At 40.5% G+C, this 23,698-nt stretch overlaps 1 protein-coding gene across 5 annotated transcripts in view; it reads right to left on the bottom strand.

Annotated features, from left to right (window-relative positions):
• kcnn1a (potassium intermediate/small conductance calcium-activated channel, subfamily N, member 1a) overlaps positions 1-23,698 on the bottom strand; it is a 60,924-nt gene that overhangs the window by 11,531 nt on the left and 25,695 nt on the right. For 3 of the 5 annotated variants that reach the window (XM_031731979.2, XM_039602827.1, XM_031731986.2), the window contains exons 2-6: positions 18,486-18,959; positions 14,630-14,725; positions 11,628-12,046; positions 608-749; positions 162-272 (exon numbers count right to left, since the gene is read on the bottom strand). In XM_031731979.2, the coding sequence (XP_031587839.1) occupies positions 162-272; positions 608-749; positions 11,628-12,046; positions 14,630-14,725; positions 18,486-18,875 (1,158 nt within the window). In that variant the 5' untranslated portion in view covers positions 18,876-18,959. Of the gene's footprint in view, positions 1-161; positions 273-607; positions 750-11,627; positions 12,047-14,629; positions 14,726-18,485; positions 18,960-19,059; positions 19,112-22,315; positions 22,484-23,698 lie in introns of those variants that run through there. The other 2 variants (XM_031731970.2, XM_039602826.1) reach the window with 2 other exon arrangements.

Raw genomic sequence — 23,698 nt, forward strand, 5'->3', positions numbered from 1 at the left:
CTACAATCCCAGTCAAATTAACCGTCTGGAAGAAGCAAATTGTCACACATTTTTTGAGCTGAGAATGCTCGAAAGAGTTATAAACCAAAACCTTATCATCACTGTTACAAACACAAAATGCATATTATAAGAGTTTACTATTACAGTTTACTGTGACTCACTCGTTTGCAGAGTTGTGTGTCCATCATGAAGTTGTGGACATGCTTCTCAGCCTTGGTTAGCTCCAGCTTCCTGGCTACCACTGCAACTACCAACGCAGTGCAACCAGCTCCCTGTTGCACAAAAACAGCAACTGTTCTTTCTTATATGGACACTACGTTGGGTGTGGTGTTACATAGATCTCCATATATACCTAGTACATTTCAGGTTCTTTAAAATTCATGACCAGTGTGTGAGCTCTACAGAAGAAGAAATAAATACGTGTTCTGGTAGGTTAAAAAAAAAAAACAGAGGAAGAGAGAAACATAAATATGTGGAAGAATCAAGTTGAAATCTGACGTTCAGGTTGCATGATAATACTTTGAGCGTGAGGTTTCGTTCTATCTGATCATAGTTGTCTTGTGTGTTCTGTTATACATTTATGTAACGGAAGACATGTTGAACCTACCATGATCCCTGTAAGCAGACACACGCCTTTCCCACAGTAGGTGTGTGGTACCATGTCTCCGTAGCCAATGGAGAGGAAGGTAATCGAGATGAGCCACATGGCTCCCAGGAAGTTACTGGTCACTTCCTGTTTGTCATGATACCTAAGGCAATGGAGATATGCAGAAGTCAGGAAAACTGGAACTCAGTTTCGTGAATGTGAGCATGCTGAAGAATGACATGGTGCTGTGTGAACCAAACGGGTTGTGAGCGGAGGTGGTGGAGGTGGTGAGGATCGAGGAGTAGGAAGAAATCATGATGGAAGGTGAGACACCTGTTTTATAAAGCCAGTTCTAAAAAAAAATGCAGCAGATTTTAGAGAAAAACAACAAAAAAAGGTCTACTCAGTACATGTGCAAAAGACAATAGAATTTCTTTCTGTTTTTCTTCGTCTTTGAGGCAGTTTTTAATGCAGAGCCATATTTTTAATGGGAAGGACGCTCGGAATAAGGCAGGGGGAAAAAATCACTTTCTCATTGAAATAAGCTGATTTAAAACTGAAACCGTGATGTTCACCGTCTGTCAGTTTGAAAATGAGGCACTTGATGAGATGAATGATGGGAAATTTAAAAAGAAAAAAAGAGTCTGAGGCCAAATCACATCATCTTGATTTAAAATGGAAGTATAGTAAGCAAGTTTTAAATGACAAAGAGAGAGGCCATGTTGCTCAGCGTGACTGGATATAGTGCCATGGGTTTAAGTTATTTTCAGTATTGCAACCCCAGAATGTACATCAGTGCATCCAAAAATGCATACGCTTCTTCTTTAAATCAAACTAATAGTCGGATTATTGGTCAAAGTTTTATAAAAATCTTCCTTCCTTCTCAGAGTTGCCCTGACAGACGTTTTGGTAATTCAAATCATCAGTTCAAACTGATAGCCATGCTTGAAAATGTCAGTCCAAAAGGCCCATAGTGCATACGTAAAGATACTTGTGTAACAAAAAACACAGGGCACACAAAGCTGGATTGAGGATGACATTGCCGTACCTTCCACAGCAAAGCAAAAGTCAATCACGGAGGCAAATCTGCCTCATTCACCCACCCTCATTCAACTCGCCTGATTATTCCCAATGGGCTGTCTAGGAGGAGATCAGATAAGATTTAATTTTGAAGTCAAAATCAAATATTCATTAAGCACTTTCAGACAACATCACGCTAACATCCTTATGACAAGGCAATCTAGACTCTGAGTCTAATTTCTTGGGATTTGGTTAAGGATTTTGTAAAGGGAGTTCTAACTGGGCCAATCATGAATTTCCGATGAGTCTGAAATATCCAGCAGCGGCCAAGCCTATGAACTCAAAATGACCAGCACAATCATCTCTAATTAGTGCACAAGTACATATCAGAACAGCTGGGGTCAAGTCTATGAATTTCCAAAGTTTTCTCTACACCAGGGGGAAAAAAAAGAAAAGATTCACAGTTTCATAGAAAAACCGTTTCCTCTTTCTCCTCCAAGACAGTTCATTGTTACCAAACACCATAAATGAACTAATCATGCCTTCCACATTTCTTAAAACTCCCACTCTCAAGTTTTTCTATTCATGCTCAAAGTCCGGGGGAAAAATAGCTGAGCGTTTTTGTCCCACAGAATGTCAAAAAAGTGTGTGGTCTATGGGATTCAAGCTTTTTCAATAACATGCAGAGAAGCAGTCTGTACAACACCATGCAGGAATAAAAAAACATGTCTGCATCTGCATGCTTCAAAGCCAGTATATTGAGAGCAGGGGAGCAACAGAAAAACCTAGGGTCCATTTAGAGATTAACACCACCTATGACAAATCCTGCAGTATTACCATGTGGAAGGGGACCGCTATGTCTTCTTGGTACTGTTCATTTGTAAACAGTGGGGTGAGGACTGGTTGAGTAACAAAGGAAGAAGCTCATTGAATTTGACACCCCTGTCTCTTTTACCTGCATCCCAACACTTCACCAGCTGCCCTTTGATAACTGCCAGGGGGATAAACTTGATCAGCTGGCTAAATATTGTAATTACAAGTGACTACAATGTTAGTGACTAGTATGTTAATTTCATTCATTTTGTCATCAAGGCATGCAGAGAGTGAGTCACGTCTCCAAGGCAGGCAGGAATGTGCTGCACCTTTCAGCACAGTGAACAGTGTATTACAGTGCAATATGGTCGCCTCTCTGTTGTAAATATGACCTATAAATATGCTTGGCAACAATGCAAAGAGGCATTGTTGCTTTCCGTTTTATCGCCTGTTTTTCTGTTGGTGGACATTTCATTGCACATATTTCAGCTCTCTGAAAAAGAGCAGAAGACAGCAGTACTGGAGCAGAGACAGAGGCTGAAATGGGAGCAAATCAATAGCGTTTTAAGGCTCTCAATATACTGTGTCAAGTTTTGGAATAGCATGGAGAAGAGCTGGCACCACTTTCAACTTATTCCAGGACAGGACGTATATAATGTCCAGAGCAGATAGTTGTAATCCCCCCTGGTTAAATTCTCCCTGACAGACACTAACAGCAAATGCATTATTCTTGGATCAATTACCCAAACGTTTTACAGATTACATTATTTATCCGGCATCAAATACAACAACAACACCGTCATTTACACCCAAAAGACCACCGAGGCCTTCGTTCTGCGAGAGAGCGTGATGACCACAGCACAAGACCGATAAGGCAAGGTCTCAAGTCGCAGTGTTTTAACTAAGCTGACCAGCAACGAGATAAACAATTGGTTGTGAATGACTACATCGTCCTGTTCAAATCACCATCGGTGTAGTCTAATCAGCCCTTTCCCTCCCAACATGGCTATGCTCTCTGTTTATGTGCACAAATGGAATCACTTCATTTTTCAGCTGCAGTTGTCTGTAGATGTTTGACAGAGGCTGACAACACAGCCTCTCTATAAATAAAGTAGCAAGAATGGATCACATGTGAATGAGCCGCACTTAACCTTGCCAACATGCACACACACACATACACTCAGGTTTTCCTTTCGAATTGAATTCCTCCACATACGTGAAATATTTTAACAGATGTTCCCTTCGGAACAAGGGCGCTTTTTAAGGTATCGCACACATAAAAGTTACTACTGTGCTTTGTGCACCTAAAATGCACAAATGAATTAAAAAACACTCGCAAAACCCGATAGTACAACAATATTTAGATTTCAAACATGCTAGAGGAAGAACATCAACCTTGTCTCTGTTTCTTGCCTTCTTTAGTCAGCCGGCACAGCGAAGCAAAGAGCCAAGCACTTTGTTCACACTGAAAAGCTCGTGCTTTACATTCTGAAGTCAACACCTTCATATAGTAACAGCACATCACCACTTTTGTCCAGATGTTCAATCACGGCAAAATAAATGAAAAAAACAAGTCAGAATGCCAAAAAATTAATCTGAACACTGCTGTGATGATTTTAAACAAATACATTGGGATGCTCCACGGGGGGGGGGTTAGTTGCAATAAACATGAGCAGATTAAACTCAAAGTAATGACAGCTTCTTTGAAAAACTGCAAACCTAGCAGTGTTTTTACAGCACAGCAATACACAAGAGTAAGCAAGCAAAGCAGCACAGCAAACTAAAAAAAAAAATCTACATTTGCTAATTGCTGAAATTGAAAGGAGACATATTGTATTTTTACATGATTTGTCATATTTGCAGTGTTACAAAAATGGATCACATTACAAATTTAACGTGGCTGATTTTTTTTTTTAAATTGCCATGTACGAGACAAAAGCTCAGGCTTTTGAATCTTTGGGATTTCTTGTACCTTTAGGCTTAGTTTACCAAGAGTTCTTTTGCTCTTAGTTCTTTATGAACTAAAAGTACAAGTCAGAGAGAGAGAAAGGAGGTGTATGGTCATCTCAGTTGAACAGCTCCGGCTGTGAGCACAGTATTCCCACCCACTTGGTGTTCAAACACTCAACCAGAAGGGAGGATGGCCTTTGGATAATGTTCTTCTGAAGGAGAGGAGCTAAAACTGCTTCTTTCAGACAGAGGGCTGAACCAAGTCCCAGTGTAAGCTATATATGGATTATTTTGAACTGATTTATGCAAAGCTACTCCAGCAGAGTCCAAGAATTAAAATATGGAGATGGGTATGATAATAGGGGAATAATAAGTCCACTTTAAATATAGTGGGAGTTTTCTCAGTTCAAAGCAATACAGTACTGAGTTTTTTAAATCCCAGATTCTTCCTGTGGCACCAACATGAGATTGATTTGTGATTTTTGAAACTTTACAAACTTTACAAGACAAGATTTTCAGTTTTCTCTAATGACACGATTAGGTAAAATTTAGTTATGGATTAAATGTGTGAAAGAATTAATTATGGTTAATTAACAAATGTTAGCATGCTATCAATCTAAAGAGATGAAGATGGGACACGTTTTACTTAAAAATATGTCAAACTTAAAAATTATGCAGGTTTTACTTGCAGTTTAGACTCAACCCACTGTAAGGTTTATGCCCTAAATTAATCGTATTGGTAATTACCAAAATTGTTTTTATGTTTCGGTAACGGTTAATCTACAGGATGCACAAGCTCTTTAACTGAAATATTTTAATGTTGTTGTTATTGTTGTTACCCTGGATTTTCAAATTTTCTGGTTAAAAAAAATAAAAAATAAAAAATATAGTTGTTAAGATGCCAAATTACAGTCATCTACTTGGATTCCTGAACAGAAATTTTTATTTGATTTGATTAATTTCTTCTTAAAGAATTAAGTGTAACAGCTCAAATTTGTAAAAATATTAATACAGTAAAGTTTGTTATTTTCCTAATGAATAACAATATTTTTTAGAGTTAAACAATTTCTTGAAAGTTTCTAAATTTCTATTTGTGTTTTCTTGTTTTTATGGCCTGTGGTCATATGCACACATTATATACATCTCCCTCTCACCACCTGCTGGGTGATGTTTGTGGTCCTCAAGCTTGGGTCCTCAGGTCTGGGAGTTTGAGGGTCCTATGCAGTATCTTAGCTGTTTCTAGGTCGGTACTCTTCTGAACAGAGACATCTGATGTGCCTGGAATCTGTATCCATGTGTGGGGCATCCAGGTGGTTCTCAGGCTGCTCTGCCTGGTCTTGGAGTCCTGGTGGTGCTTTGACCCATTGGTGTTATTTCCAAAGCTATTATGAAGTGTGCTCATGTACTGACTATACATTTTGCCTGCTGCAGTATTTGAGAGGAGCTTCCATGTTGTGGAGAGGCAGGTGATTACCTGGACAGCAACAGTGTTGTACCCTTGTAGGGCTCCTTCATGCATATAACCTCTTACATTGGCGTGGCTGGCATAGTAACATCTGACATGGACCTTGTTAATAAGGCATGTGTACATGTATTTTATAATATCTATGTTTAGACAGCTTAGGAAAAAAAGAGATTTCCAAGTTCTCTAATTGCTTTCGGTGTAATGTGTACAATGAAGAAAGCTTATATATGAAAGTATACGTCATGCAATTCAAACATGAAATGAAATTATGCAGACGAATCTGCAGCAATCTTCACCTCTTGGCTTTGTGCCCAAATCCAACTCTGTCAAATGAATTCTTAAACACACTTGAGCAGTCAAGGGGCTCAATGTCACAGTGACCTGTCATCAGGAAATCAAACACAGAGGAGTGGCGGTCTCACAAGATCTCATGTACTTGTGCTTCGGTCAATTAGCACGAAATATAAACCACATGGAGGCTTGCCATGTTGCAGAAACTGGATATTAGCTTTAAATTAAGTACCTGTTAGATTTCCTCTATATATATGTTGCAGGGAACAAAATGAATTTTAAAGTGCCAGTGCAAAAATGCACACACTTCGAAGAAGAATTAACCTAAATCTACTGTACTGCTGTCAACCATCTAAAATGTTTTGTTTTTAACTGACAGCTCTTTGGATTTGCTGACTCAAGGTTTTATCCCCCCTCAACGAGGCTTTCTCTGGGCCTCTGCTGCCAGAAATGCTCAGAGTGTGTTAGCACATCTGCATTTTTTTTTTTTTTTTTCACAGGGGCAGTGAGAAAACTTTCGAACAGTATGCTGTAACTGCAGAGATTTTCTGCAAGTCACTCAATTATGAATAATGATGTAAATAATGTCAGCTGGCCTAAGCCCTTTGCAGTGTTGTGTGTGCGCCCTTGCAAACTTTCATAATTAACCTGAGAACTACAGTCAGTCTTTCCTTTCATAAAGTCAGGTCTCTCTGTGCCATGCTGGGACTGTCCTCCCTAATCTACAGACAGGAAACTCCATTCGTGACACCCTTAATCTTAATGTTTCAGAGCTGGAGTGTGTGCTTACCTCAAAGGTTATCAGATTGACAGTAATCCATCACAGATGTTTCACTGAATTAGGATAGAGACACCTCTAGAAAAGCTCCTCGGTAAGCTTCCAATCCCAGTAACACACTTTAGGCATTCTCAACTCCAACAATAGCTGTTTTGCTCAAGCTAAGAAGCAGTTCAAAATAGTTCCCATGTAAATGTTAAAAAACATTTCCAAGAAGTAACTCGTTCATCCTCTGATGCACACTCTGGGTATTAAACCATCATGGGACACACAGAAACACCGAAACACTACCACTCCACCTCCACTGCCAACTCAGTACATCTAAACATTTTCTTTTATGTTTCAAATCTTCTCAGTACACTCAGCCTTCCACAATGTGCGGTGTACTTCTGCACACAACACCGAGACTGTCTTTAACATTACACTTTTAACTCTTTTAGGTGCACTAAAAAAATAGACCTACCAAATGATTGTGAGGTTTTCAAGTTTTCAAGTCCTAATCATCAGGTCATTATTTTATTTTTGTCCCTTTTTTGCAGCTGTACAGAAACCTTTCAGTTTTGCTTATTAAACCACTTGTTTTCCCACACGTGAGAACCACAGCGCAGGAGCCTCAGCAGTGAGCCTGTTCTCCTGTGAGGCATTAATGGGAGGAGTCGGTGGAGCTGACAGAGTCCCTCAAATCAGACTTTTCCCTTTCTAAGAGTAGACTGAAACAAGCAGGAGGATCTCCTAGACAGGATAACAACTCCATGTGTAAACTGGTAGAAGCAATGCCACCGCTGCTTTGTCTTTTGGAAAATCATTTCTAAATGTATATGATCGCATCAAGACTGCAGAAAGAGACAGTAACTGATGTGGCTGATGAAAAAGAGAGAACTAACTTAATTTTATGTTACTGCATGTCAGTCTTTTACCTGTCCCAGTGCTTATCACATATTATGCAAATTTACCTTGTGGGCTTGCATGCGCCGATAGGCTGCAATCGATACTAGGCCTGCAGAGCGAGCACGCTGTCACATCAAGTGAAACAATGAAGGATCTAACTGTCCCTGGTGAATATAGTACTACATGCCACATCGAATCAAAGAGGCTCCCTTACATTGCTCAAATTGCAGCATCAGACTATAAATGTAAACCTACTGTAAGAAACTCAAAGGAATGGCAACATTTCGGTTTTGTATATGTTTGGTTGACCTCACAGCCTGGAAACTGTAAAGTTACAAAGCCTGCTTGAATATTTCATGTAAACATGTGGTTGGTGTGAGAAAGTTCAAGTTGCTCTGGTATGCATTTCTCCAGTTAAACATTCGGACAACCTGTTCTTGGCTGACGCTGTTTGTATCTTGAGCCTGATAATCTGGTGCTGTGCTCTGAGGGAAAGTCAGCTAAACTTTCTTGCCTTTTACGTAGCCTACAGGCCCTCACTGGAGTATGCGAGGTGAGAAACAGCAGCCTCGCATTGCCCCAAAATAGAGCGTTTTGTTTCAGATAACAAAGTTAGAACAGGAGTGGAAGAGAATTAGATAACAGCTAAAGAGAAAAAGGAGTGAGAAACCAGGGAGGCAGGCAAGGCATGCATGCAAGTGTGTAACTGAGTTCGGGCTGGATTAGGCCTGCTTGTTATGGATAAGGAAAGGCAAAGGGACAAGGAATCAGTAGTGGGGAGAGATGAGGAGAAACTGCAAAGCATGCCACGTTAGATGGGTACAGTAGGAGATCTGCAAAGGATCAGTCAGCAGTAAGAGAGAGAGGGAGGGAGGTGTCTTTGGTAGTGAGGGAGAAGCCAAAAGAGCTTAGTTAAGGAGCTTAGTTGAGGTAGGTTAGCTCTGAGGATGGGCTGTAACAAGAAAGATGGGAAAGGGGGCCAGTGTTAAATCCATCTACTGTAACATTAGCATTTCTCCCATCTCCACCCTCTCTCAGTCCCTCTGGTTGTGTGTCTTTCATTCCCCCCATCTAGGCATTTTCCAGGTAGACTCCGTGTTCGTCCAATCTCACACCGTACTGCCCTTTGATTTACTTCGCAGCGTGGTCAATGTGACAGTGTTACGGCGCATTTAACAGATACAAGTCACATACAGCACTTTGGGAAACAAGCGCCTCTTTTTTTGCCACTTTTGTTTCACTTGAAATGATGGGATTGATAAGTAAACATGAAAACTCGCATGCTGTTTCAATGTTTACTAAAAGAAAGGAGGAAGGGGAATGACATTCGGCTCACGTGGGCAAACAAAAACCGGAGACGCCGCATTCGGCAGAGACCAAACGCTTGTTTTTAAAAGATGTCTCCGTTAACACGTGTAGCAATGGAAAGCAATGCTCTCATTTACCCTCTAACTGCGTTACGCCACTCGCGTATCTCGCATTCAGAATCATGCTGTGCTAAAAGTAACACGCAGCCCAGACAAAAGTGCCCTCAGCTAAATACACGAAATGACTTGACATTCGTTCTCTTCTTGCACACTCGGGCCTTATTTTGATAACAGAGGACAAAGTGTCTTCATCTCTGCAGAACAATCTTTTGGGTACAAGCAACAAAAGTCTGTGGAAAACTATAACACTGTTCAATTAGTTTTGTGAGGGGAGACACATAATGAGATGGTAATGTGTGAACACAAAGAACAGAAAGGCCTTTGGTCCTCGAAAATCTTTGGAGTTGCTGCTAAAAAGACATCTTTTTGCAGTATGGATCTATAACAATTGCATAAGGAGAGAGAGAGAGAAAAAATGAGATAAGACAAATTGCCCTCTGGCAGACTGGTGAAGGTGACTTGAAGGAGTTGCTCCATTTTTATACAAACTTCCTCCTCCTCCTCCTCCTCCAGCTCCTACCGGCCTAATGCACAACAGTTAGCAAAGAGACGCTTGCTTCAAAGTGCTGCTCACACCGTAGGTCTCTGCTGTCCTCCTACAGCCACTAAAATCTCTTAGGAATTGTGCCACTTTCACGCCAACTAGAGGGCCCTTCCTAATTCTCTGTTTGACCAACTAGGTTTGGAAAGGATCATCGGTCAATTTTGTTTCAGAGGAGCTGCCCCTTCTCCCCGCTACCACCACCCCGCTCCCCACCACCCTCCAACCCCACTCAGGGCAGCAGTGGCGCCAGCTCGGTGAAAAAAATGATAAGTTGGGTTTTCCACGGCTAGAGAACGAGGACTCACATGGTATCCCTATGGAGCAGCATAGTGGGGAAATAGAAAGTACAACAAAACATTATACAAACACACGCACACGCATGCACACACACACACGCACACACACACACACACAACCTTCATGTGCATGCTAAAGTGCACCCATCCATAGTAACAGACGTAGACATACAGACACAAATCTACCCATCTGGACACATTATTCTGAGGCTAAAGGATTAATAGCATGCTCTGCTCATGTGTTTGTGCATTTTGAAACCAAACCACACTCTAGAGATTCTGTGCCTTTCACCTCCTCATTCATTTAAGTCCAGAAATCCAAACTAAACCCATTTAGTTTGTTTTTTTTTCCTCTACCAGCCTTTGACTTGAATGAAATGACTCCTTCCTTTTATGAGGTGCTAAAGACTGAATGATGGCAAAAATGTGACATATAGCCAATTATAATAGTGAGACTTTGTGCAAATTAACTTTATGGAGACGTCATCATATGCAAACTTTATGTTGTGTTTTTTCAACCAATGCATGAAGCGCTTTGAGTGCTCAGGTAGAGTAGAAAAGCGCTATATAGGAACCAGTCCATTTATCATTGGGTTAAGGTGATCTCATGCCTGTGACACCTCACTGGCCTCCCTCTGTGCTCAAGAGGAGCTGGTGTGAAAGTTTTTGAGTTTTAAATCCACCAGCCAAGAGGATCCCAAGGTAAGGGCGTGTAAAGGGGGGTGGTTAGTGACAGGTTAACATGTGGGTAGTTAGGGGCAGGGGTACAGGAGGGAGAGGGGAGGTACTTAATAAAAGCAGGCAAGGTGAGCTGCAGCAATAAAAGAAAAACCTTCCTCTGACGGGATGTTTAGCCTTTGCGGTGTAGCACGTGTAGACTAAAATATTGGGTTTGACAAGAACTGCTGCTATAGATTTTCCCACTCTCCACCCATGCAACTCGAGTCCCCCTTCCACACCATCTACGCAAAAATGAATTTAAAAACATCAAAGCTGGCATTAATGTCTCATTTCCCTATGCAAATGCACAAACGAGAAAGAAAAAGAGAGCCTCTCATTTCTCCCTGCCTCTTTCATTTTCAGCGAGAATCATTGGTGCCCCCTTGAGACGAAGCCCGTTGCGCAGTTTTGGTGAGAAAAACGGGTTAGGGGATCCTGGGGGCTGCTCTGCATTATCAAAACAAACCATTCAGCAAACAAACAATTAAACACTCATGAATTATGGACAAGCCATCTAAAATAGCAATAAAAACAAGGAGTGGGAAGTCGTGGAGCAAGTGCTGAGCTAATGAAATGTGTGCAAGGGTGTTTTTAAATAGCCGGGCAGTGGTGTAGTATGTGGGCGTACTAGCGTATGCCTTCCTGCACACGTGTACAGCATCGATATGTAACCTATTCTGATGATTCCACATATTTCCGGGAAAGGACAGGAAGCACGGAAACGCGTGGGAACAAAAGCGATAAGTGAAGGAAGAGAAGACGTCTAATAATCCACAAAGTGCAATTGTGCATCAGCCATTTTGGTTTGTGCCCAGCAACAACATCCATTATTCACAGCCCTGTATTTACCTCTCACAGACACGCACAGTCCATGCAGCAATGATCCAGGAGGATATACTGAACACCAGCAGAACAGTTCCTGGACAGATGGTCATGAGGGTCTTCATGACAAAGCGTGTGTTGAAGTTAATCTTGTTGAGGGCGCCAATGCTGCGGGACGAAGCGTCCGTGAACAGCTTGCTGTGGAGTAACATGACTCTGCCAATCAGGTAGAGTCTCAGGAACATGGGGATGGAGAGGATGATGTCCACATCCGCGTCGGCCACCGACGGCGTGTAGGTAAAAGCCAGCCGCGCTGTCCATGTGAAGACATACTGGCCCGGGATGGGGTGAATGGCACACACCAGTAGTTCCAGCACGATGAAGAAGATTCGCTCATACGTCATGGCTATCCTCCAATCATCCGCACCATTGTCGACCATAAACAGCTGAAGGAAACGACAGACTGAGGTCAGTTTGGCTAAACTTAGAATTTCCTTCCACACTCAACTTCTTTTCCTTCTACACATCTTTAATACATTTTCAACCACATGGACCCTTGAATGAGGCTTCATAGTATTGGTGTGTTTATAAATGATCCATAAGACATGGATGCTGCTCATGTTGGCCAATACCCCATCTACAAATATCAGCCACGGCATTAAAAACACCTGCCAAAACTTGTGTAGATCAGAAATGTCAGTTTACTGGGATGGTGGGAGATGGTGATGGTGAGTTCCTCTGGGCTTGTCCTGAGCAGGTTTTGTGGTGTCCTGGCCTTGCCTGTGCTCGATTCGCAAGAAGGTTTTTTCATGGTGCATCCGAGTGATACGAGTGTCAGGATCCAACATTTCTCAACCAGAAGATCATCAATGTTATTCGCTTTTTTGTGGCTAATCTTTGCAAATTAAGCGAGCAGGCAAGAGTAGCATCGGTGTCTTATGTATCTCTAAGACTCAAATAAGCTTAGGGCAAATACATAATACATATACAGAGCATGGGATGTCCTGCAGTAGTTCTATTTATCCCAGGAAAAATGTACAGAAACTCAAATACAATAAAATAGATAAATAATACAGTGTGTTTGGACAACAACTTAAGAGTGATTTTTTTTTCCCACTGGAAAACCTAAATTGCGCAATACATTTGTAAGCATAATTTTTACGAAAATTGTGAGAAGGTTCAATAAACACAACATTTTCGAAAAAAAAACATTGAAATCTGTCAATTGTTTTGTGATTTGGGGTTTAAAGGGTTAATGGATTTATTTTAAGATGTGTTTTTCTCTACAGTGGCAACAAAACATTCAGCCTAACACGGCTGCAGAGGTTCCTGTGAATATGCTGCACATGTAGGTTACTCTTCCTTGCTTCTGGCCAGGTCTTTACTGTTTTGGGTCATTTTCTTTCTTTAGAAAGACAAAGTAGTCCATCTCCCATTGTTACCTGTTGCCCTTTTTTCCCCACCATTCTCTTAGCAATATAAAATACTAATTGTCACACTCAGGATTGATGTATCAGAGTGTACAGTGACATAGTATTCCTACACTGCCTTTGTACAGACAAAGGGGTTTGTAGGAATTGTCAATATTTAGTTCAGTATTAATTTAATCAGTATCTTAATTTAACAAAAAAAAACTGCTATGATGTCAGTTTTGGTTGTGTAAACTATTTAGTAACAATTTATAATCACAATCATTAATAGAGTGTAAATTGATCATTTTGTTTATGGAATTTTATTGATTTGAATCAAACAAACGATTGCAAACACTTAATACTATCTATAAAAATGTGGATTTATATTATCATTTATCAAATGTTTACAATACTTATTTAACTGACTGTGGTTTAAATCTTAAGTTGGAGACTGCTGTGGTCAGGGCTGTGTTTAGTTTTGTTTCCACGTGTCTACATTTTCTGTGAATGATTTTGGAGTGAGACCTCTCATGATTTCTACATGCGTATCACAGGACCAGCACTACGAGACATCCTGTATGAATCTGAGACGTCAGAGGCTCTGACAGCACAGCAATATTTCACACCCCGAGACTGAGAACAGGCTCAGTGAAAGGTAATAATAAAAAATAAATGAAAAACTTTATCACAAAATCACAATGACTCTTTGCAGTCACTAACAAATATAAGATATTTCATATACAGTATGAAATAAGTATTGTCCCTTATCAGTTATGATATACCACATGTACAGTACTCATTACTTTACATTTTGCTACAAACATAGGTGCAGCGATGTATTAAAATGTGTGCAAATGTACATGGAAATACAGCACACAGTTTATACACTTCCAACAAGCTTTAAAGTCAATATTTGGTATCAACACCTTTATTCTTCATCACAGCCTAAACTCTCTCAGGCAGCTTTCTTTTAATTTCTTGAAGTAGTCTGCAGGAATAGTTCTCCAGGCTTCTTGAATGACATTCAAAGCCCATCTTTGGATGCTTCTGCCTTTTGTTCTGCTCCCTGTGGAGATGATCCCACACTGCTTCAATAATGTTAAGGCCCGGACTCAGGGGAGGCCAATCCATGACTGATAGTGTTAAACTGTGTGCTTTTCTGAAAAATTACCTGAAAAGGGTCAGGTACAAAGACCGGTCTGAAAATTTATCAAAAACCAGCCAATGTCCAAAGAAAAATGCTGGAAAAACTAGATGGATAACTATTGCTCAAGACCACTAAAAATAACAATAAAGTCCAGCTCCTTAGAAGCAAAATTACATGGGTTGGGGGGTGGGTGGTAGAGCGGTTACAATCAAGCACTTTTTGCAGTTCAACATTTTTTTAAGCTTCAAAAGTTTATCTTTGGGTGCTTTAAGGTTACGCTGAACTGACTGCTTCAATTTCAGTTAAAAAGAAAAAAGAACAAGTGATTTGTATTGATCATATTTTTGCCAGTAGAAATTGAATTCACAACAGACTTTTTAAAATCAGGTTTTATAATATTTAACTTCTGCCACACTGATCCCAAAAGTTAAATGAATAAACAAAGGTTACTTTTTCTGCAGTGCACTCACCTGGATTTCCCGGGCATGGTACATTATTATAAGACCAAGCAATATAACAGTGGAAAGGCTGATAAGGCATTTCAGTGCAAATGAGTATGAAGATTCCTAGGGTGAGAAAAAAAGGACATGAGAGACAATATTAGAAATAGCCACCAAAATTAAAACCGTTCTCTTAATATGTGCAAACATCATACAGTATCATATATAGGAGTACAACTTAACATTACAGTCAAAGAGTGTTCACCATTACATAACTCGTGTTTTCGAGGTTTAAAATAATAAGATACATGTCATTTTAACCTCTATGGTATAGCTATATGTATACAGATGACACTAAACAACTGCATCTATACATAGCACCCTCAAACACACACTAACATATATACACACACACATGCTACTTATTAGCTGAAGCCCAACAAGAGCCCACATAATGGGGTTTCACGAACAGCGCAGTCAGGATGTTGCTAAACAATACAGCTGCAGGTGGAGGTGTAGCCTGATATTATCTATGGACACCATTTCCCACCATCTAAACTACCAATTAATCAAAGCCCAGCACTAACAGGGGGACTTTCCACTTAATGGTAGGTGCAGAAAAGGCAAGGATGGTATTAGCAGGGGGGCCAGCACAATGAGCACTGCTGGTGATAAATAGGCTGGCTGGATGCTCACGCAGGAAAGCTCTTTGTATGTGTGTATGCGTTTGTACATGGGGGCCGTAGATCTAGAAAATGAGAACCTGTGCTACTCAAATCCCCCCCCCCCCCACCCTCTATGTTGGTAAAATGCCAACTGATAAATCAATTTAACAACCATGGTGTAAAAATGCTGCTCTGCAGCAGGCTAATGATCATAGTGTTGTTATTACAATAACAACACTGACGACAAACGATTAAAAAAACCAAGTGGAAATATCATTCATAATTGCCAGTGAGATGACAGTCCTTGCTTCTCAATATATGTTGTCCTTTGGTGGTCCATATTACAGAATTATTTTTAGCCATCAACTAGATTGCTTTGCCCCTCAGGTTGGCGACATGTTCTCAAGACATTCTAATGTCTGAAATTGTTTTGAAAGTCCCTGATGAAATAATACAGAGTAAACCAATTAATCCACGTGCCAGAGGTTCAAGGATTTTTAAGTCCCAGTGCTCACTGCCTCTTTACATGTTCCCTCCTTCAGGGCTCAGAAAACCTTTGCTGAGCCGCGAGCGTCTGCTCCGTGACGGGACGTGAGATGGAAAAATGGACCAGCCACAGCACATGCTACCTGTCTGATGTGGGAAGGCTGCGGTGCTGCTCAGAGACATTAGGTCATTTCCATTTCAGCTGAGGTCAGTATGATGAATGGACTGAACAAAACTCAGTAACAGTCACAGACAAATCTATTGACTTTCCTAAAACCCCATAAATCATCCTATAGATTACCCCACCAACTTACTATATTTTAGAGACACAAACCCTTCCTCACACACATATGAAAGAAAGAACACAATTAAAATGCACACACAGAGTTCCAGTTCAGGCAAAAACAAAATCCCTTTTGAAAGGAAAAAATGTATGTTTTGTAAAGAATTTCAGTATGTCATTCACAAAATATTAAAAAACTTCTAATTGACCATAATAATTACCGTGACAGTTAGCACACTCCAATCCTGCATACATAAAGTAAAAATACCCATTAAGATAAGCGCATCATATGAATAATTAATGATTCATTATGCATTTTCAGCTTTAAAATTTTCACAAAGGCATGCTGCACTCCTCTCGTTTTGCTGACAGTGAAAAAAAGTCTTGTTTGGAAAGAAGTTTATTTACTATAAGCTCATTTCTGACTGACTGTAAAAGATCAACAAAGAAAAAGCAGTAGCCCCTTAAACCAGAATTACTTCTAAGGCCAGTAGGGGGCAAGTCCACTGTTTGTAGAAAGAAGTCAAATTGACTTAAAAAAAAAAAAAAGTACAAGAAAAAATATTTTTTGAACTGGAACTTTGTTGAGCACTTTCTTAAGAATTTAAGTCATCATTTTGTACACGAGGATTAAAAGAAAATGGACAATAAAGCAGGATATGCGATCATATGAGCATGCAGCATCCTCAGATTATGTGACCAGATAATACCAACATTCTAAAAACTGCAAAAGTGCTTGTTTTGTTTTAGTAATATAGGCAACGTGTATGCCAAAGCTGCAATTCTTATAGAACTGACAGGGGGCCTTCCAGCGTCCTTGTCTATCTTGCAGAGAGTATGACTCGGGTATGGAAGTACTTTGCATTTGAGGAGAATGACCGGGAGGTGATAGGCTAAGTGATTTACAAAAGCAACATGCAAACGAGCTTTTTCCACTTTAGTGAAGCCCTTAAAAGACTGACATCCACATTTTTTCAAAGAATTCAAGTCAGTTAAGTTTCAGTTCATATTAACAACCTCCAAAGGGTCGTTCTCATTATGTTATCCTGGAGATCAGCTGTGATACACATGCTAAAAGTTTGCAGTGGCTAATGTTATGTTGAATGAATGTTCAAGCTAATGTAATGTAACAAACATTATACCTCATAGTAAACTTTAGCAGCTCACTCAGCAATCATCCTAAAGTCTCAGTCTGTGCCTGTCAGCAAAACATAATGTTAACATTTTCTGCTCTGTACTTTTGTTGCTTTTATTTACAGAAATGTCACTGTTGTAAGTGTTTTTTGTGTTTTCTTTTTTAAATAAAGAAGTTTAAATAAGTGGGATGGCTCTGTAGTGATATACAGATTTGCTTGGCATCCTAAAGGTCAGTAGCTCACTTCCAGCCGGAGAAACCTGGGGGCTTCTCTGTCCCCTTGGGGTTGTGTCAGGAAGAGTGCTTTGTGTTTAGGTGCATGGTAGTATGAAAGTAGTATTATGGCATGCATTCGTCAGCTTCTCAGTCAGATCCACCCCTAGCTTGTGACAGCTCAAAACTCAAGGCTTAAGAACAGTTCCCAGACCCTGCACTTAAATTTTCAAACACTAGGTCTTCTATCCTACTTTGTTTTTACTGACACCACAGAAGAAAGAAAACAGCTCTGTGACCTATCATATTGCTGCAGTGTCAGCTCCACAGTAAACAGCCTAATAAATAATGTGGTGGGAGTTGTGCCGCACTAAGTGAATGATATTCTTCCCCCAAATATGACACGCTAGGGTTGACTGTTTGACACTGATGGACAATGACGGGCCAAGGGGTGGTAGCTTGGTCACCACAGTGACCCTGAAAACACACTGCCTCGCCAATGTCCTCGCTCAATAGTCCCTCTTGTCTCTAGAGTGTGCTGCGTCATCGCCACTCCTACAAACTGATGCAGTTTGAAAAACCTGGAACTTCATTCCAACCTTTTATTCTCACTTGCCGACCTCTTCATTTCTACGTGTCTTTATCTCCCTTTGTCTGAATCTTTATGGCTCTCGTTGTCCACTTTGCTCCACTATCCCAGTTTCCTTCTGCCAGTAATGGCAATAGCAATGGAATCAGTCCTTTGGGTACGTGCCAATCTAATGCCAATAAGTAAAACTTTTAAGTAGTGACAAAAATAGACCTACCAGCAAAAAAACCCCAAAAAAGACAAAACAAGTTCCAAAAAGACAATATCTTTTAATAGAATAAATAGTCTATTAGTCATTGTGCAGATCACATGACACTTCTTTTTATTTCTATTGAAGCAATACTCCCAGTTGCTTTGTTGCATACTGTACGTCAGTGTCTGTGCTAATAATCACTCTTCATGAAACTGACAGCTGCCAACCCCACACAACTCAAACATAACAATAGAAGTGACAACACACAGGGCTCCCACTCATGCATCACACACACACACAGACACACACACGCACAACCTACCTTAGTGTAAACCCCCCATGACAGTTCCGTCTCTGTCACCATGACAACAATCCCAAACATCCCAAAGATGAGAGCGTAATCGCTTAACCGTTTCCGCTTCTCAAACAACGCCCTCCGGTGGCCGAGCTTGTAGCCAATGTCCCTGTTCTTCTTCTGGGGAGCCCGCCCACTGCCCCGCCCACTGCCCTCCCTGACCAAGCTCTCGTTGGATGCCTTGCTGGGGTCTTCGCCGCCGTTGCCCTTGGACACCACCACCTCCAGGCCAGAGCTGTGCAGCGTCTGCAAGGGTTGCGTCTCCGAGTCGAGCTCCGCGAGGTTGCGGCGCGACGAGGACGCCAGGCTGCCCACTAGTGGTCTCACCACTCCGCCATTGTACTTGCAGGTGTTCATGGCTATCTGAGGGAGTCGGCCACAGCTCTCAGAGAGGGAGGGCTTGGATCCAGCATGGCTCAGCTTCTTCTGCTCAGTAGTGGCCTGTGAACAGGAAGCAAAGGAATTAGCATAATACTACCACAACTTTAATTTAAAAAAAAATTAAGGGTGTAAAAACCGACAGCAGGTTGAAGAGACGCACAGGTTTAGACTTTAAATAGAGCATTGATGTGGGAGTTACATCACTGCAGCTCTGGAGAGGGCACAGAGACGAGAGGATCTTGCAAAACAATATTGGTTATAAAAGGAGACAAATTTAGTGCTTAGCAGGACATGTGTCCAAGCGTACAGCATGAATCAAAATAGCAATAGTTCTGGTTTCAAAGTCCCACATATGGAGGGTTTTTCCTTGAGTAACAAATTGATAGCTTCTAACCAAGTTACAGCTCTTCATTAAGAACAGCCTGTTTTTGTGGGTAGTAAAAGCATGATTTTTGCTGTTAAACATTTGGTGCCCTCTTTTTGTGGAGCTTTTCCCATACATATTAGCTTCCCTTCAAGAAATGCCATCCAAACTGCATGGCTCAAAAATAAATTAATAATGAATGAAAGGGTTTTTGATGTATAAATAAAACCATATAACCAATATTGGACCCTACAAAGTGCAGAAAATTGAATCTTTGCGCAGCACAAATTTAGATATAAATGATTAATGTGCAGCATGGCCCTGTTTCCTGTCAGACAAACATTTTTCCCCTGCAGAGATGAGCAGCTAGCTGCCCAAAAGAGGAGAAGAAGAAGAAGAAAAAAATAACACGGATCTCCTTAATTCAGGCATCCCAGCTTCTCACTAATTTAACAAAACAGTATAAAGTGTTTATTGCGTTTCATGTTGAAGGCACAGCAAGCTTACAGGAAAGCTGAAGAACAAAGGATGACGCAAGCATATAAATATTAAGTTTTCACCACTGACAACAGTATTTTCTTCATTATAAGGGGGATGGGGACTCATTTTTTTCTCTTTCGCTTTTAAAATCACCTTCTAACCCGATGCTATGAGACGCGCCTCCTCTTTTACTGAGTCCTATATCACTTCTGCTGTTCTTGGTAGATAGGAATGAGTTTCTGCCCCGGCAACGCAGACAGAAAATGTTCAATCCATGCAGAGACTATAGAGCAGTCACCCCAGAAGCATCTATCTGCCGGTCTATCCCTTGCCCTTCAGAGACTTGGGCCGATTATCATAATGGGTTATGAAAACTTCACATGGAACAGTGCTTTTTCCGAAACAAGTCGGGGGTGTGCGATAGCACTGCTGGCCCTTTTTTATCAGCCTTGACAAAGCATGCCTAATGCCTTTAAATGTGCTGGTGGGAATACAGAAGGGCAGCCCTAATGGAAATTTACTAACTCTGGTCCTGTGATGCTATCGTCTTGCACATATTGTGGCTCCATGAGAACAGGACTAAAGGTTAAGGATAAGTGCAGCCCATAGTGTTTCTAATCCCCTTTCCTGTATTAAATTGCTTTTTAATCTGTGCCATTAGGACCCCTGTACACTTGTGAAGACTGAAGTGAGTGAACTTTACGTTTGAATGACAGGAAAGACTGCAGAATTAGATGCTGATATGGCAGTCCTACCAAACATGATGGAAGAGGATATAATTAGAACAGGAGGAGCTGAATTTTCCTAATCTAACTTTCCCCGCAGATGCTTCTTGGATAAAAGGGTCTTTTGAATTAATTTAAATTAATTCTAACAGTTTGCATCTTATTGACATTGAGGATTAGAATCCCCAAATATGGATTTATTTTAGTGTCAAGTGAAGTTTGAAAAGATTTCACACAAATTATGCCTTCCTCTGGCTTCCTCTGCTTCAGGAAACCCTTGAAGCAGTCAACATAACCCAAAACAATAGGGCATCTCAAAAAAGTAATTTTTTGTAAATAAATTTTAAATGATTAATAATTATAGCCCATCAGAAATCCAGTGTCTCAAATTATTAGTAGTACACATAGAACATCCCAATCCAGCCAGTGGATTCAAACCCAGCACATCCATGCTGTGAGGCAAAAGCGCTAACCACAGCACCTCTGTGCTATGTTGCACTTTATCTGGAAATCAAGGTCCTGGAGTTTAGTGGAAGAGTGGAGTCGAGTAAATATTCAGGGTGTTTTAAAACCCAGTGTAAAGTTTCTGCAGTCTGATGATGTTGAGGGCCATGTTGTCTGCTGGCAGTTGGTCCACTGTGTTTTATCCAGGCCAAAGTCAACACAGGCGCTCAACCAGGAGGTTTTAGAGCATGTCATGCTTCCACCCAAAGACAAGCTTCATGGAGAAGCAGAAAGGGACTTTTTCCACAATACTCTAAATTCTTGAGACGCAAATGTCAAAAATATCACCGATTGTGAACCAAAGATATGTACAGACTGCGTCAGCAGAGAAACAGCAGAGCTGAATCATCCCGCAAAATACAGCTGGATCGATCTCAACCATAAGCAGTCTGTATTTAGAAAGCCATTTTATTAAATTCTAATAAATATTTCAAAAGTCATTACCAATGCATCAATAAAGTCCTTTTACTAGCATTAAGATCCAAAGCAGAAAAGCCTGTCTTTCCTTTAAATGCTTGGGATTGTCATAGTAACTGGCGAGCAACTGCAAAATATCCTTATTCCTTTGGTTTTAAATGTTATAAACATGATGTCACTCATTCTCAAGAGATAATTTCCAACTTTTGTGTGGGAGGTAAATAACACTGAAGTTTCACTTCTTGCTGATCCCGGGTTATTTTTAGTCTCAGTCAAACTTCCTGAGATGCTTGATATGCAAATATGGATGGCAAACTATAAAAGCTGACAAAAAAAATTATATCACGGAGACTCACTGAAGACCACTACTTCAAGCATCGCTTGTGGATTTCTGTGAGAATGTACAGTAAAAAGGGCGTCCAACACAGATGTATTTTGACTCAAGCGTTTCACAGGTATAAGATGGCTTTTTTTCCTGACAGTCATCCTCGTGTTTTGAGTGCGTCTATAAATCAGTGCGCGTTAGTATGCTTACTTGAACAGACTAAACTAATAAACCAGCCTGATAGAGTGCCACCCGGCCAGTGTAGTCCTCTCTCCCTTCTCCTGGTGGTATCTACTTTCCACCATAAACACGCCCCTTTCACGCAGTTGCATGGCTGAAAATTTTGATAGCATTTCATGTTGAAATATTTCCAACAGATTAACTACAGTCACTACAAACTGTTGAGCAAGTTTTGAAAAATCTAAATTAGTCACTCTGACCTTGCAGTCATCCCACTGCAAATCACCCGGACCGCTCCATGCAAACATTTTCATTCATTTCTGTCAAATTTATTTATTTTTATTTTTTTTTAAAATACGTTTAAAAAGTAAGAAATGCAGCAGCGCAGCGCCGCGCAATCCAAGCGCTCTCTCTCGCTTACCATTGTCATTCACGTGTCGGACGCTCAGTGAACGCAGCCTCTCGTTGCAGATCTTTTACTAAACTACTGGTTTAAAACGGGTCATTAGCATTAATATGGACCCTGCTGAAAGCATGTGACGGGCACACTTTCCAGTCTAAAAGCGCTGTCAACGCCCACCTGCTCCGCGATTTCCTGCTTCTGCTGCCTGATCAAACCTGATTTGCAGGAGTGTTCTGTCCCAAACCGCACACGGGTGTGACTTCTTAAGAAGCAAATATTCACCTCCAGTAAAGGTAAATTAAATGATCAGCCCAATCATGCAGTACAAATGAATGCTGCGCTTCGGTTATTATAGTTCATTAAAACTAACCTTAAAACTAAAAATACAAAAAAAGACTTAAGAAAAAATAAAAATGAATCGGTGTAAAGTAAGTTCTGTGTTTTTATTGTAATATCTGTACTGATTTTCATATATCTTCCCTTTGACATGCAATAATAATTAGAGGGGTTAAAATTGGGGCTGAAATTAATAAGAGAAAAAATAAACTAAATCTAAATATTTTCAAACACAAAACTAAACTGAAAGAAAAAGAAAAAACGCACTCTGTGAATGAACTGAAAGTGAATTAAAAGCAAAAAAAATTAAATACAAAAACATTATAAAAGCTCTTCTTGGCAGGTACAAAATTAGGCACACCCAGTATATCCTGCTCATCTCATGTTCTGGACTGAACAGAACAAAATGACCATCATGTTGTAGCTGTTCTATAAGACATGAGACCTTGAACTTGCTAGGGTAGTGTTTAGTGATGTCAACACTTTAAGCCACAACATTTTTAGCCTACAACATACTTTACATAACTCACAAGTTATGGCTGAGCATCTGCTTACCTTTGATGCTGGACGTTTTGGCCTTGGTTTGTAAAAACTTGCAATGATTTAGCAGGAAAAAAATGCAAAAAAGAAAAGACGTTGTACAGATTCCCCCTCTCTAGTTATCTGTTAATTTGCAGTTCTCACTAGGTGTGAGCACTGCTCATTGGTCAGACTACCTGTAGGAACAATTAGCCAGCAACAAACATTTATTTGCGATCGCCCATTGGCATCCTCGAACTATAAATACACAGAGTCGGGCTCCTACTGTCTAAACACCTGTGTGTTGACACGTTGGAGCAGAGATGATGAACATCAGCAAGAAGAACTCCCGACAGATTCAGCTCATGAGGCAAATGGAGAATTGGCGCCAGAGATTTAAAGGTATTTTGCAAGCCTGGGAATTAAACTGTCACTGTAAACTGTACACCAGCACAAGACGGAAAGACAACACCGACCGTTGAAACTAAGGAAACTGCAAAAATAAGCAACAAAGTAAATCACTATATTCGGTACATACATACAGTA

The sequence above is a fragment of the Oreochromis aureus genome, linkage group 18 (assembly GCF_013358895.1).
Source record: "Oreochromis aureus strain Israel breed Guangdong linkage group 18, ZZ_aureus, whole genome shotgun sequence".
In the NCBI taxonomy this organism is placed as follows: Eukaryota; Metazoa; Chordata; class Actinopteri; order Cichliformes; family Cichlidae; genus Oreochromis; species Oreochromis aureus.